At 42.9% G+C, this 13,869-nt stretch overlaps 1 protein-coding gene across 5 annotated transcripts in view; it reads right to left on the bottom strand.

Annotated features, from left to right (window-relative positions):
- The window catches only part of TBC1D8 (TBC1 domain family member 8), a 144,588-nt gene that overhangs the window by 44,826 nt on the left and 85,893 nt on the right, over positions 1-13,869 (bottom strand). For all 5 annotated transcript variants that reach the window (XM_082357198.1, XM_082357197.1, XM_082357196.1 and 2 more), the window contains 3 exons: positions 11,645-11,763; positions 7,579-7,807; positions 4,944-5,184 (listed from right to left, as the gene is read on the bottom strand). In XM_082357198.1, the coding sequence (XP_082213324.1) occupies positions 4,944-5,184; positions 7,579-7,807; positions 11,645-11,763 (589 nt within the window). The remainder of the gene's footprint in view (positions 1-4,943; positions 5,185-7,578; positions 7,808-11,644; positions 11,764-13,869) is intronic.

The raw sequence follows: 13,869 nt of genomic DNA, 5'->3' as shown, positions 1-13,869 counted from the left end.
GATAAACCATTAGCCAGACTCACCAAGAAAAAAAAGGGAAAAGACTCAAATCAACAGAATTAGAAATGAAAAAGGAGAAGTAACAACTGACACTGCAGAAATACAAAGGATCATGAGAGATTACTACAAGCAACAATATGCCAATAAAATGGAAAACCTGGAAACAATGGACAAATTCTTAGAAAAGCACAACCTTCCAAGACTGAACCAGGAAGAAACAAAATATAAACAGACCAATCACAAGCACTGAAATTGAAAGTGTGATGAAAAATCTTCCAACAAACAAATGCCCAGGACCAGATGGCTTCACAGGCAAATTCTCTCAAATATTTAGAAAAGAGCTAACACCCATCCTGCTCAAACTCTTCCTAAATACAGCAGACGAAGGAACCCTCCTAAACTCATTCTATGAGGCCACCATCACCCTGATACCAAAACCAGACAAAGATGTCACAGAAAAAGAAAACTACAGGCCAATATCATTGATGAACATAAATGAAAAAATCCTCAACAAAATGCTAGCAAACAGAATCTAACAGCACATTAAAAGGATCATACACCATGATCTAGTGGGGTTTATCCCAGGAATGCAAGGATTCTTCAATATACACAAATCAATCAATGTGATACAGCATATAAACAAACTGAAGGATAAAAACCATATGATCATCTCAATAGGTGCAGAAAAAGCTTTCATAAAAATTCAACACGCATTTATGATAAAAACTCTCCAGAAAGTGGACATAGAGGGAACCTACCTCAACATAATAAAGGCCATATATGACAAACACACAGCCAACATCGTTCTCAGTGGTGAAAAACTGAAACCATTTCCTCTAAGATCAGGAACAAGACAAGGTTGCCCACTCTCACCACTATTATTCAACATAGTTTTGGAAGTTTTAGCCACAGCAATCAGAGAAGAAAAAGAAATAAAAGGAATCCAAATCAGAAAAGAAGAAGTAAAACTGTCACTGTTTGCAGATAACATGATACTATACATAGAGAATCCTAAAAATGCTACCAGAAAATTACCAGAGCTAATCAATGAATCTGGTAAAGTTGCAGGATATAAAATTAATGCACAGAAATCTCTTGCATTCCTATACACTAACAATGAAAAATATGAAAAAGAAATTAAGGAAACACTCCCACTTACCACTGCAACAAAAAGAATAAAATACTTAGGAATAAACCTACCTAAGGAGACAAAAGACCTGTATGCAGAAAACTAAAAGACACTGATGAAAGAAATCAAAGACGATACAAATGGAGAGATATACCATGTTCTTGGATTGGAAAAATCCACATTGTGAAAATGACTATACTACCCAAAGCAATCTACAGATTCAATGCAATCCCTATCAAACTACCAATGGCATTTTTCACAGAACTAGAACAAAAAAATTTCACAATTTGTATGGAAACACAAAAGACCCCGAAAAGCCAAAGCAATCTTGAGAAAGAAAAACAGAGCTGGAGGAATCAGGCTCCCTGACTTCAGACTATACTACAAAGCTACAGTAATCAAGACAGTATGGTACTGGCACAAAAACAGAAATATAGATCAATGGAACAGGATAGAAAGCCCAGAGACAAACCCACGCACATATGGTCACCTTATCTTTGACAAAGGAGGTAAGAATATACAATAGAGAAAAGACAGGCTCTTCAGTAAGTGGTGCTGGGAAAACTGGACAGCTACATGGAAAAGAATGAAATTAGAACACCCCCTGACACCACACACAAAAATAAACTCAAAGTGGATTAAAGACCTAAATGTAAGGCCAGACACTATAAAATTCTTAGAGGAAAACATAGGCAGAACACTGTATGACGTAAATCACAGCAAGATCCTTTTTCACCCACCTCCTAGAGAAATGGAAATAAAAACAAAAATAAACAAATGGGACCTAATGAAACTTCAGAGCTTTTGCACAGCAAAGGAAACCATAAACAAGACGAAAAGACAACCCTCAGAATGGGAGAAAATATTTGCAAATGAAGCAACTGACAAAGGATTAATCTCCAAGATTTACAAGCAGCTCATGTAGCTCAATATCAAAAAAACAAACAACCCAATCCAAAAATGGGCAGAAGACTTAAATAGACATTTCTCCAGAGAAGATACACAGATTGCCAACAAACACATGAAAGGATGCTCAACATCACTAATCAGTAGAGAAATGCAAATCAAAACTACAATGATGTATCACCTCACACTGGTCAGAATGGCCATCATCAAAAAATCTAGAAACAATAAATGCTGGAGAGGGTGTGGAGAAAAGGGAACCCTCTTGCACTGTTGGTGGGAATGTAAATTGATACAGCCACTATGGAGAACAGTATGCAGGTTCCTTAAAAAACTAAAAATAGAACTACCATACGACCCAGCAATCCCACTACTAGGCATATACCCTAAGAAAACCATAGTTCAAAAAGAGTCATGTAGGGCTTCCCTGGTGGTGCAGTGGTTGAGAATCTGCCTGCCAATGCAGGGGACACGGGTTCGAGCCCGGGTCTGGGAAGATCCCACATGCCGCGGAGCAACTGGGCCCATGAGCCACAACTACTGAGCCTGCACGTCTGGAGCATGTGCTCTGCAACAAGAGAGGCCGCGATAGTGAGAGGCCCACACACCGTGATGAAGAGTGGCCCCCGCTCGTCACAACTAGAGAAAGCCCTCGCACAGAAACGAAGACCCAACACAGCCAAAATAAATAAATTAATTAATTAATTTAAAAAAAGAGTTATGTACCACAATGTTCATTGTAGTTCTATTTACAATAGCCAGGACGTGGAAGCAACCTAAGTGTCCATCGACAGATGAATGGATAAAGAAGATGTGGCACATATATACAATGGAATATTACTCAGTCATAAAAAGAAAAGAAATTGAGTTATTTGTAGTGAGGTGGATGGACCTAGAGTCTGTCATACAGAGTGAATTAAGTCAGAAAGAGAAAAACTAATACTGTATGCTAACACACATATATGGTATCTAAAAAAAAAAAAAAAGGTACTGAAGAACCTAGGGGCAGAACAGGAATAAAGACGCAGACATAGAGAATGGACTTGAGGCCACGGGGAGGGGGAAGGGTAAGCTGGGACGAAGTGAGAGCGTGGCATGGACATATATACACTACCAGATGTAAAACAGATAGCTAGTGGGAAGCAGCCGCATAGCACAGGGAGATCAGCTTGGTGCTTTGTGACCACCTAGAGGGGTGGGATGGGAAGGGTGGGAGGGAGATGCAAGAGGGAAGATATATGGGGATATATGTATGTGTATAGCTGATTCACTTTGTTATACAGCAGAAACTAACACACCATTGTAAAGCAATTATACTCCAATAAAGATGTAAAAAATAAATAAATAGAAAATAAAGAGTGAAATTTTGCCATTTGCAGCAACAAGGATGCTTGGAGGGCATTATGCTAAGTCAGACAGAGAAAGACAAATACCATATGATATCACTTATATGTGGAATGTAAAAAATACAACAAACTAGTGAATAAAACAAAAAAGAAGCCGACTCAGAGAACAAACTACTGGTTACCAGTGGGGAGAGGGATAGGGAGAGGGGCAATATAGAAGTAAGGGATTTTAAAAAAGGGTTATTGTGGGATTATATGAAATCATGTGTGTGAAGCTTTTGAAAATTGTAAAGCACTATAGAATTTAAAGAATCTTTCATTCAATTAAAAAAGTTTTTAAAAAATAAAATAAAAATGGTTAAGATGGCAAATTTTATGTTATGTGTATTTTACCACCAAAAAAACAGTTTTTTAATGACAAGTAGTATGCAGATAGCAGTGGTGATTCTGGAACTACATCAAAAACATCCAGCCAGGGCAGCACTTTATGGACAAAGTGTTTTTCAAAGGATACAAGGGTGAACTTTTACAAAGGCATTAGCTCTGCAGTCACCCAGTTTGAACCACGGAGCCAGAAATCACAGTCAAGCTCAAACACCACAGTTTGAATTTTAGATAATAAAATCGAACTGCTTTAAAGTGGCAGATAATTAAAGCAACTACCTCATAAGTCCCCATGACCAGTATCAACTGGGGGCAAATAACAAAGAATGCTGACTTACTATCAGTAAGGTACATTTCTTATGACAAATTGTTACCAAAAATATATCCAGCGCTCCTGGAAAAGTCTTCTACAAAGTAATGTGATATGAAAAAACAACATTTCTTAATGTGTACTAAGAAAGCCCCATGCTGAATAGAATTCTATCACGAGGCTACCTGTATTGTATTTTCTGGAAGTTTGGGTTTTTTTGGCCACACTGCGCGGCTTGTGGGATCTTAGTTCCCCAACCAGGGATCAAACCCAGGGCCATGGCAGTGAAAGTGTGGAGTCCTAACCACTGGACCGCCAGGGAATTTCCTGGAAGCATTTTTTTTTTTTTTTATGAAAATCAATTTTCAAATACTTTCTGGAAAAAAAGGGGAAATTGGATCCAGGAATCAAAGCCTACTGCATAAAGGAAATGAATAACCATCATTGCCAATTATTATCTCTCTGTCATGATTAACGACATAGGAAAATCTGGATTACGCCACAAGGGAAATTTCAAACTAATACAACGAGGTTAACAAAGCACATGTCCGGGACTTCCCTGGTGGTCCAGTGGGTAAGACTCCGTGCTCCCAATGCAGGGGGGCCTGGGTTCAATCCCTGGTTGGGGAATTAGATCCCACATGCATGCCACAACTAAGAGTTTGCACGCCTTAACTAAGAAGTCCGTATGCCTCAACTAAAGATCCCACATGCCACAACTAAGACCCAGTGCAGCCAAAATAAATAAATAAATATTTTTTAAAAATACACTTATAAAAACAAAAAAAACCCAAAACACATGTCCATGAAGGTGGCACATGGGCCGTGGTCCCCTGTGAGGTTAGGGACACCTGTGTATGGAGGTTCCTACCTCTTGGTGATCTGGCTGGGCTCCTGCAGACCTGGGTCCAGGTCAAAGCCCTCGTTATCCAGCAGCCTTCGCAGTGTCACGTCAGCCAGCTGCTCCATGATCTTGAACACCTCATCTAGGTTCAGAAACATGGAGAAGTCCCGCTCCTTATTCCGTGTGGTGATGCGGATGGTATCCGTCAGAAAGACGTTGGACGTCCTCTCCAACTTCTGGATGTCAACCCAAGGGACTACAAGTTTAACTAGAAGAGAAAAAAGGGCAAATACAGATTTTACCCTCAAATGTAACCCAAACTTGAATGCACCAGCAACAGTGCAAAGCTTTTCCTGCAGCTGAAATGCAAATAGCTTCCAAACCAGAGCAGGAAAGAGGAAACACAGGAACTGCTTCACAGCTGTTCGTTAGAACCCAACCCACGTTCTCACAATTATCTTAAAGGTTTAAGTAAAACTTCCCAGGTTGCTGGCTACCGCACACATACAAGGGACATCATTCTGCCATACCAAGTTAACAACGTGAAAACCTTCCCCCAAATAGTTAAACTTAAATATTTGCAAAATACGCAGATGTTTCTTGATCCACATAAATTCTGGTTTCAATAGCAGCATTCATGGCATAAGCTATGAAAAATCAGAGGTCAAAAGAGGATTCGTGATCTGTTTTAGAGGCACAGGCCTAACATTTAGACTATGTCAAGTGACAGTTGCTCAAATCTTGGAGAACAGAGCACAAGTAGTTTTTACTTAAGTACTATGGTACTAACTGTACAGTGTATAAACTAGCATTCTGTTCTCAGAAGTGTTTCCAGTGCAGTGGTAGTTAGGCTAGCGGGCTGATGCAGAGCAAATGGGGAGGGACATACCTAACAACTTAAAATGATAAATGTTATCAAATATTAGGAATCATTTCTTTTTTCCAAGTTTTATCAACTTAACAAAATCAGGTTTAGTGACGATGACTGATAAATATCAGAAAATAACTCATTTTCCTTTTCAAATGAAAAAGGGAATGATGAACTGTTTTTATTTCTATCATGTCTCTCCATTTATTTTGCAATAATGTTTTCAGCGCTTTAATCATTTCAAAGTCTACATTTCTACATCAGGCATGAGAATAAGCTTCTTCGGCTACTTCTAGTTGCTTTTTTATAGTTTTTTTCACACACACAGACACACTCCATCTATGCTATCAGCTTTCTCTCATTAAGCATCTACCTTGCGAAGAGTCCCGCACTTAAGAAGCGCGTTCAAATAGGAAAAACAGACATGTAAACAAAGAAGCAACCACTGACTGGACAGGACCCAAAAGAGATGCAAAGAGAGGACAAATTACAAGGGGACCAGGGAAGGCTTCCTGGAGGTGAAAAACTGTGAACTGAATTTTAAAGGATGAACAAGAGTTCCCAAATGGGCCTAAGAATGAGGAAGGCCAGGAGAGACAGGGTGTTCATTTTGAGAAGCATTTCAGAAAGCAGAAGAGCAAGGATGGCATGGGTTAGGTAAGAGCACATTCCAAGGGTGAGGAAGGCTGTGCACACAGGGGGCATGTACTGGGGTGTCTGAGCCCAGGCTGGTGGCATAGGGAAAGACACGGGGTGACCATGTGCAGGACGCTGGCCACAGCGGCGTGCAACAGGACCCCGCCCACTGGTTCCACGTGAAATAGAAACAAACGCAGGAAGAAAAAAATATATACTTAAATATATAAATATAGATACAGCACATACACCACCCTGCGTGGGCCCTTGAAACAATATTTGTTACGGAACAAGTTTCAATGGTAATGACTCTGAATGTTTCAATATACAATTGACCCTGTGGCTTCCCTTTTTCGCCCTGGAATCCCACTGCCCAGAACGATGACGGTGGGTGGAAAAATGTGTGAGAAGTGAATCCCTGCCTGGATCTCAGGGGGTCCCACGTGAGGAACCCCCTTCTAGGAACAACTGCTACTCTCCCAGGAGCAGTCGTGACCTTCAGGCCTGGGAATTCTCTAAATGGCCCCCCTGGATTCAGAAGCACAAGCTGTCCCATTCCTTTAGAACTCCTGGGCCATCAGTTACAATACTGTTTTCAAAGTATTAGATAATATAGTAGCAAAAACCCTTCAGTACGGTTTTTGCATGAAGGGAGCTACACAGAAAGGATCCTTAAGGCAGGACAAGAAATGAATTCCCGCAAAACCAAACCTCCTTAGATTGGGACTGACATGTACACACTCCAATATATAAAATAGATAACTAATAAGGACCTACTGTATAGCACAGGGAACTCTACTCAATACTCTGCAATGACCTCTATGGGAAAAGAATCTAAAAAAGAGGGGATACATGTATATGTATAACTGATTCACTTTGCTGTAGTGGAGAAACTAGCACAACATTGTAAATCAACTATACTCCAATAAAAATTTAAAAAAGAAAATCAAACCTCCTTAGTGGTAGTCGTATATGTAATACAATATGATTGCCTGCATAGGGCATTTGGAAATTAATCACGTGTGACCTGTTATGTCTCAACCACTTATTTAAATCTTTTGTCGTCTAACTATTCACGTCACGAGTGGTCTCGGAACCAGCACTGAGCGTCCCAGGGGCCAGCTCCACCTGGGAGGGACCCAATCGCCCCTCACTTACGCTCCTTGCCCAGGAAGAAGGAATAGAAGCAGAGGTGGTTGATGCTGAGATAGAGCCAGCCTTGACGGGGCACCCTGCCCTTCCAGCAGCAGCACGAGTAATAGGTGACCAGCTTCTCGGCCTCCGGGAAGTTGAACCTGGCCTCGAACTTCACCAAGGCCTCTCGGAACTTCTCGGGTTCCTCCTCCTGCTCGGCCAGCCTGCTGCTTGTCTCCTCGGCGATCAGAGCCTGACGCACAGAGAGAAGGGTCCCCGGGTCAGGAGAAGGGCAAGGACAACCGCGCGCGCCGGCCCCGCTCAGACGCACCCACAGGATGGATGAGGACCCCGTGCACCGCCCCCAGAAACATGTCCACGGGGGGAGAAGGCAAGCTGGGGGGGGAACCTCAGCACCAGTCTCTCTCTTGGCCGCTCGCCAGCCATCAGGCTTTGGACAAATCTCTGACTCCCAAGCCCCAGTTCTCAAACATGTTACTATTTTATAATCTCTCCCTGCTCCTCCCTCCAGAGACACGAGTCAGAGAGAGTCAAGTGACTGTCTCGGGTGTGTGAACTCAATGCATCAACCCTGAAGAACCACCCAAGTTGGAGTTTAAAAGTTGGTCTTTTTATAGAAATGAACCTACCTACGAAACAGAAACAGAATCACGGACATAGAGAACAGACTGGGGGATGGCAAGGGGGAGGAGGGTGGGAGAGGGATGGAGTGGGAGTTTGGAGTTAGCAGATGCAAACCATTACATATAGGATGGATAAACAACAAGGTCCTACTGTATAGCACAGGGAACTATATATTCAATATCCTTGATACACCATAATGGAAAAGAATATTTTTTAAAAACGTATATATAACTGAATCATTTTGCCGTACAGCAGAAATTAACACAACATTCTAAATCAACTATACTTCAATAAAAATAAATATATAAATAAATAAGTGTTGGTCTTTAAAAAAAAAAAAACAACTCATGAATGTCTTCCTCATTGGGTTCAAAAATTGGGTGTAAAGCCAATAATGTCTGCCTGTGTGACACCTGATATATTCCACCACCACTGTATCACCTCTGGTCCTCTAAGGCAGAAAAGGGGCGGGGTGGCCGAGGTTCCTGAGGTTGTCAATACCTCCAAAGCACTTCGGTATACGGGGAGGCAAGATGGGAAAGAAGAATCTAAATCTACAATTGTTTTGCCGATGACAAACAATAGTGAGGATCCTCTCTAAATCTGGGGCGAGGGGGTAGACGTGCCTAGAATGTAAGCTGTGGCCTGATCCTAAGGGTGACAGCACATTGCCAGTATCAGAGTTCTGATTCCCATTCCTGAGAGCTCACTGTACATTTATTTTCACCCAGAATTTCTTCTGTTCAAGAACTCCCCGGCCTCAGGCCTTACATATGCTAGTCGATTTTTAAAATACACTGTAATTCTATCTTTTTATTTATTTTTATTAGCATCTTCCTTCCTTTCTATTCTTGTATGGGTGGTTTCACAAAAGGCTAATAAGATAAGGCCACTTTTGGGGGAATTGCTACCCAATCTGCATTGCACAAGCGGTTTTAGAAAATATCCTGGGCATTACCATTAAAATAAAAATGTAATTTAAAATTACTTTAAAAGTCAATCTGAAATTTCAAGTGATTTGCATTTCCCTCATTATGTTTTTCTTTCTTTTCCAAATTTTATTTAACAAGACATTATAAAATATAAATGTTATAATTAAGAGAGGTATTTTTTTTAAAGCATGTCTAATATATAATAAATGCTCTGCACCTTGAAACGTGAAGGGGATTTTTTTTTTTTTTTAATTTTTATCTCATTTTTTCACTGCAGCACACAGCATGTGGGACCTGAGTTCCCCAACCATGGATCTAACTCGCACCCCCTGCATTGGAAGCACGCCGTCTTAACCACTGGACCGCCAGGGAAGTCCCTGAAGGGGATTTTTTAAGAAGCCTCTACAGCAAACAGTCACGGCTCCAGACAAGGGCGGCCACACAGACTGCTGGCGTCCTTGTCTGCTGGGTCCGGTTACAGCACACCTCAAAGCAGAGGGGTTCCTTTAAAGCTCCACAGAGCAGTCGATGGTCAGGTTTTGAGTAGGAAAGCCCCAATTCCCAGATCCTTCAAATCTGCCCAGGGCAAAGGGAGAACCAACACCACATGGTGGCCCCAGAGGCTCGACCAGCCTCCGACCAGCCAGACCCCTCAATCCCCGGCCCCTGCTCCAGGCCAGCAGCCTCCCTGGGAAGTAAAAGGCATGTTCGCTATGAAGTGCTAAGGGATCAGAATATGGCACCCCATAATATGCCGCTCTGGCATAAGAATTATTTTGAGCTAAAGACACTTGACAAACGGCAGATGCCAAAAAAGCTCTCTGCCCTCCCCCACTATTTACCTAAAAACAGGACACAAATTCCCGTTTCTAAAGGTGTCTCCCCATCCTGTGCCAGAAAGAGGAAAGCAGCTCTTAGACTCTGAATCACCAGAGACAACTCTGGACTCTGACCAACTCCAGAGGCACCAGCAGGAACCGACAGGATGAACCCGACTGGAGCAGTCGGTCTCACTCCAGTACCCAGTGTCCGGCAGTTTGCTGCCCTAAAAGGCCACACTCCTGTTCCTTTGACTCCTCACTTCTCTACAAATGCACTGTTCTTCATTACGATGCTGCCCAAGCCCCAGGTCCTAAGCGTCCCTTTGAGTTACTCATCACAGAGTTTCTCCTACCTGTCTGTGGGCCACAAAGGCTGATAAACTCTGTTTTTCTCATTAATCTGTCTTTTGTCAGTTTAATTTCCAGGCCCCTGGCACAGAGCCTAAGAGGGTACAGGAAAAGTTTTTCCCTCCCCTACAGAAGCTTTCTGAAAGCCACTGCAGCAGAAATGAATTTCCTTGCTCCCAACTAAGAGGAGAAACACCTAAATCAAAGAACCACCACAACCAACGTGAGACCAAGAAAAGGGGGTAAATGTGAAAAATAACTGTGAACCGGGTACTTCTGTTGCTAAGCCCCAGTGCAGCCTGACCCAAGGAACCAAGTTGGACCAGGCTGTGGTGGTAACACACGAGATGGACAAGACCCGCCAGGGCTGGCGCCCACCTGCTAACCCCACAGGCCAGAGGTAACAGCAGGAGACACCAGACAACACTGTCATTCCACCTGGACTCAGAAGACTGGTCTTCTACCGGATCCCGCAAGTATCCCCAATCCCCAAATGAAAAAGGTGCTCTTGTTTTGTCCTTTTAAATTCAAGAATTCACTCTAAGACCCTTTACTAAAAGCCAAAGCACGTGGGGTGCTGGAAAGGCACACTTTGGGGAAGAAAAAACAACACTCTAGGATGTTTTACCCTAAAGGACGAAAACTGTATTACAGGCTAATGTGTTAAAGTGTTTAGTAAGACAGTTAAATTTAGAATGAGAAACGGTCTCTCCCTGCCTGAGAGGGTTTTTAAAGCACCGGTTACCAATCATGCTTTTGCAGTGAGACCTGTTACATAAGACATAGCTCACAGCAGGTATGGAGAGAGACCTCCCCAAACAGTCCTCTCTTTTCTCAAAACTTTTTTGGTTTTAATTCTTCACTTAACATATTTTAAGAATAAATATCCACTTTCAGAAGGAGGAAAGTGCTAGGTCCAACAAAATAAAAGAGGGAAAAGATGTCACAGCTGCAAAAAGAGTTGGGGGTAACTAACTTCAGGAGGCAAATAACATTGTTGCTGTGCAAAAACATGAATCTTAGCATTTTTTTTTTCCCTGAGATAAAAAAGAACCTTCACTTCTGTAAAGGGTAACGAAACCTCAGGCCTGAGAATGAGGCTTTTGTTGGGTTTTTTTTTTTTTTAATTTCAGGTGACTTTTGTCAGACTGACTCTGCAAAATTTGACTGCTGACAAGTCAAACTCATTTTGCTTCAGGTATTAAGCCAAGAAGTTCAATTATAGTGGAGAACACTGTCAAAGGAAAAGAATATGATTGAAAATGCTGTAGTGTCTAGAATGTTCTAAGGACGTGATAAGAAAGACGGGGAAACGGGGAGAAACATCGCAGGGCAGGGACCTACCTTCACCTTCCCTTTGACAAAACTGGCTATGTCATCTTTATTATCGAAGACGGACAAGGTGTGGAGGAGGTTTTGCTCTAGCCAATCCCAGTGCTGGTTTATTTCCTCCAACGTGGCACCTGGGTTAGAACAGAAAGAGACACAGAGATTAAGAGACAAAAGCAATTCTTAGAATATGAACTCACTTTCCAAATACGAGTCCTGCATTTATGTTATTAAAACATTCCGGTTTCTCACATCCCAGTTTGCTGGCTGAAAAGGCAGAGGCAACCTCCTCTGGGGCCCTGGTCCCAGTCACCACAGCATTGGGGTTTGGGAACACCCATCCCTCTGCCACATGGATGGGCCAGCCAACCAGCCGAGTCATCCCCGGGACCTCTCTGTGGGCGTCCTGCCAGCCTCACTAACACGTGGAATTCTGACCACCTCCACTCAAGTGACAGAAACATCTGTAATTATACAGCCATTCCAGGGGAAACAAGCCCCAGGGTGACCAACTCTGAACATTCTCACAGAATTTCCCCCGTAAGAATGAGGGTCCCTCAAAAGGGACCTCAGCCCAAGTTCACAGAGAGAAGACCTCTTGAGATGGCTCTGCCAGTGGCCCGAGGGCGTTGCCACTAGGACATTTCCAGGTTTATCAATCTGTACTTCATATCTTTTATTAAAAAAATCCCTTAAAACAGTTATAAAAAGAGGTTTTATTGTACATGTTAAAACAAAACCACAGAAACATTAAATGGTACCTAGTAAGTTAATTTCTTTCAAAGGCAACTAAAAACACAATCAACCTATTAGTGAAGCATTAAGCAACATTGTTACCAAAAAGCTTAGACATCTTAGTTGTCATTATTTCCTCCTAGTCCTCCCCACTGGACATGGGCACACTGTGCCAGCTCCAAATGGTGTGGCAGAGGTTTGATCAAGTCCATGCCTTGAAGCAAGCACGGTCTTGCACAAGAAGAGGCATGTGTACAGCAGGTATGTCTAATGTGGAAATAGGTGAATGCCCGGCTAGGAGGGCTGGGTTTCCCAAATGGGAAGCCAAAGATACTCTAACCTCAAAGGGCTGGCGGACAAGCAACAGTGCAGAATAATCTAGCCAACGTGAGAGGCATAACGACCAACAGAGTCACGTACCACTTACACAGAAGCCAGACATGCATTATGCTACCTCTGAGCTTTCTCTCTCTCTGTTACCTGCAGCGTTCCTCTCCCCAGAGTGTGAACATATGTGAGGACCTTATAAATACCCCACACATAGAAATGCCAGAGAACTCACCTTGGACCTGTGGATTTGGGGTGAGTATGGAGAACATCTGTACTAGGACTATTGTTCTGATGGGCACTTTGGGAAGGAGTAAAAAGAAGAATCTAAGAGAACTCTCATTTTTCCTCATAAGGAAAAATGAGAGTTTAAAACAATGGTATTTATTTCCCTGTATTCTCCAATTTTTAGGCATGGCATTGCCAAAGCAATGTCCTTTGGTCATCACTAGAGCAGACTTCTCGTCCTTCTGATAAGGGCACTAATCCCATCAGGGGGGCCCCACCCTCATCTGAACCTAATCACCTCCCAAAGGTCCCACCTCCAAATACCACCACACTGGGGGGTGAGGGCTTCAACATTTGAATTTGGAGAGTGGAGGGGGATACCATTCAGTCCATAACAACCAGTGACCCTACCCAGCTCTCCATAAGTCCTACCTCCCCTGTCTTGCTCTTTTGGGATCATAAAGCCAAGAAGCAACCCACTTGGGGTAAGTGGCCACGAACTCTATCTACTTCCCATCCACCTAGGAGGCCCCTGCAGTCTCAGGAAGCCCCTGGCCCTTCAGGCTCCCTACCCCTCTTATGGGAGGGAGAGATCATTTTGAAACAACGGCCTCACACCACAAGTTTCCAGGCTCCACAGCAGGACTCCCTTGAAGTTTCCAAACAATGTCCCCCTGAACTGAGGACCCACACCGTCTGCTCCTCACATTCAGCACTGACGTGGCTGAGGTGGGCATCTAATTTACCTGCCTCTGGCTTAATTCTCCTTGCCCATTCAGTGTCCTCGGGTGGCAGCTACATAAGTGTCAGTCACCAGGACACCCCCGAAATCTCGTTGGTCAGCAATGGTTTTTTCTTTTTGCGGGGTGGGTGGAGGGACAGCACATCACACGATTCATCTCAGGAGAGAGTCTTAGGGCCACTGAAGCCAATAAATTTGCACAGGCTCC

This window comes from Balaenoptera borealis (genome assembly GCF_965194805.1).
Source record: "Balaenoptera borealis genome assembly, chromosome: 15".
Taxonomy (NCBI): Eukaryota; Metazoa; Chordata; class Mammalia; order Artiodactyla; family Balaenopteridae; genus Balaenoptera; species Balaenoptera borealis.
The sequence above is the reverse complement of the archived record's forward strand: the minus strand, read 5'-3'. Positions and strand labels throughout refer to the sequence as shown.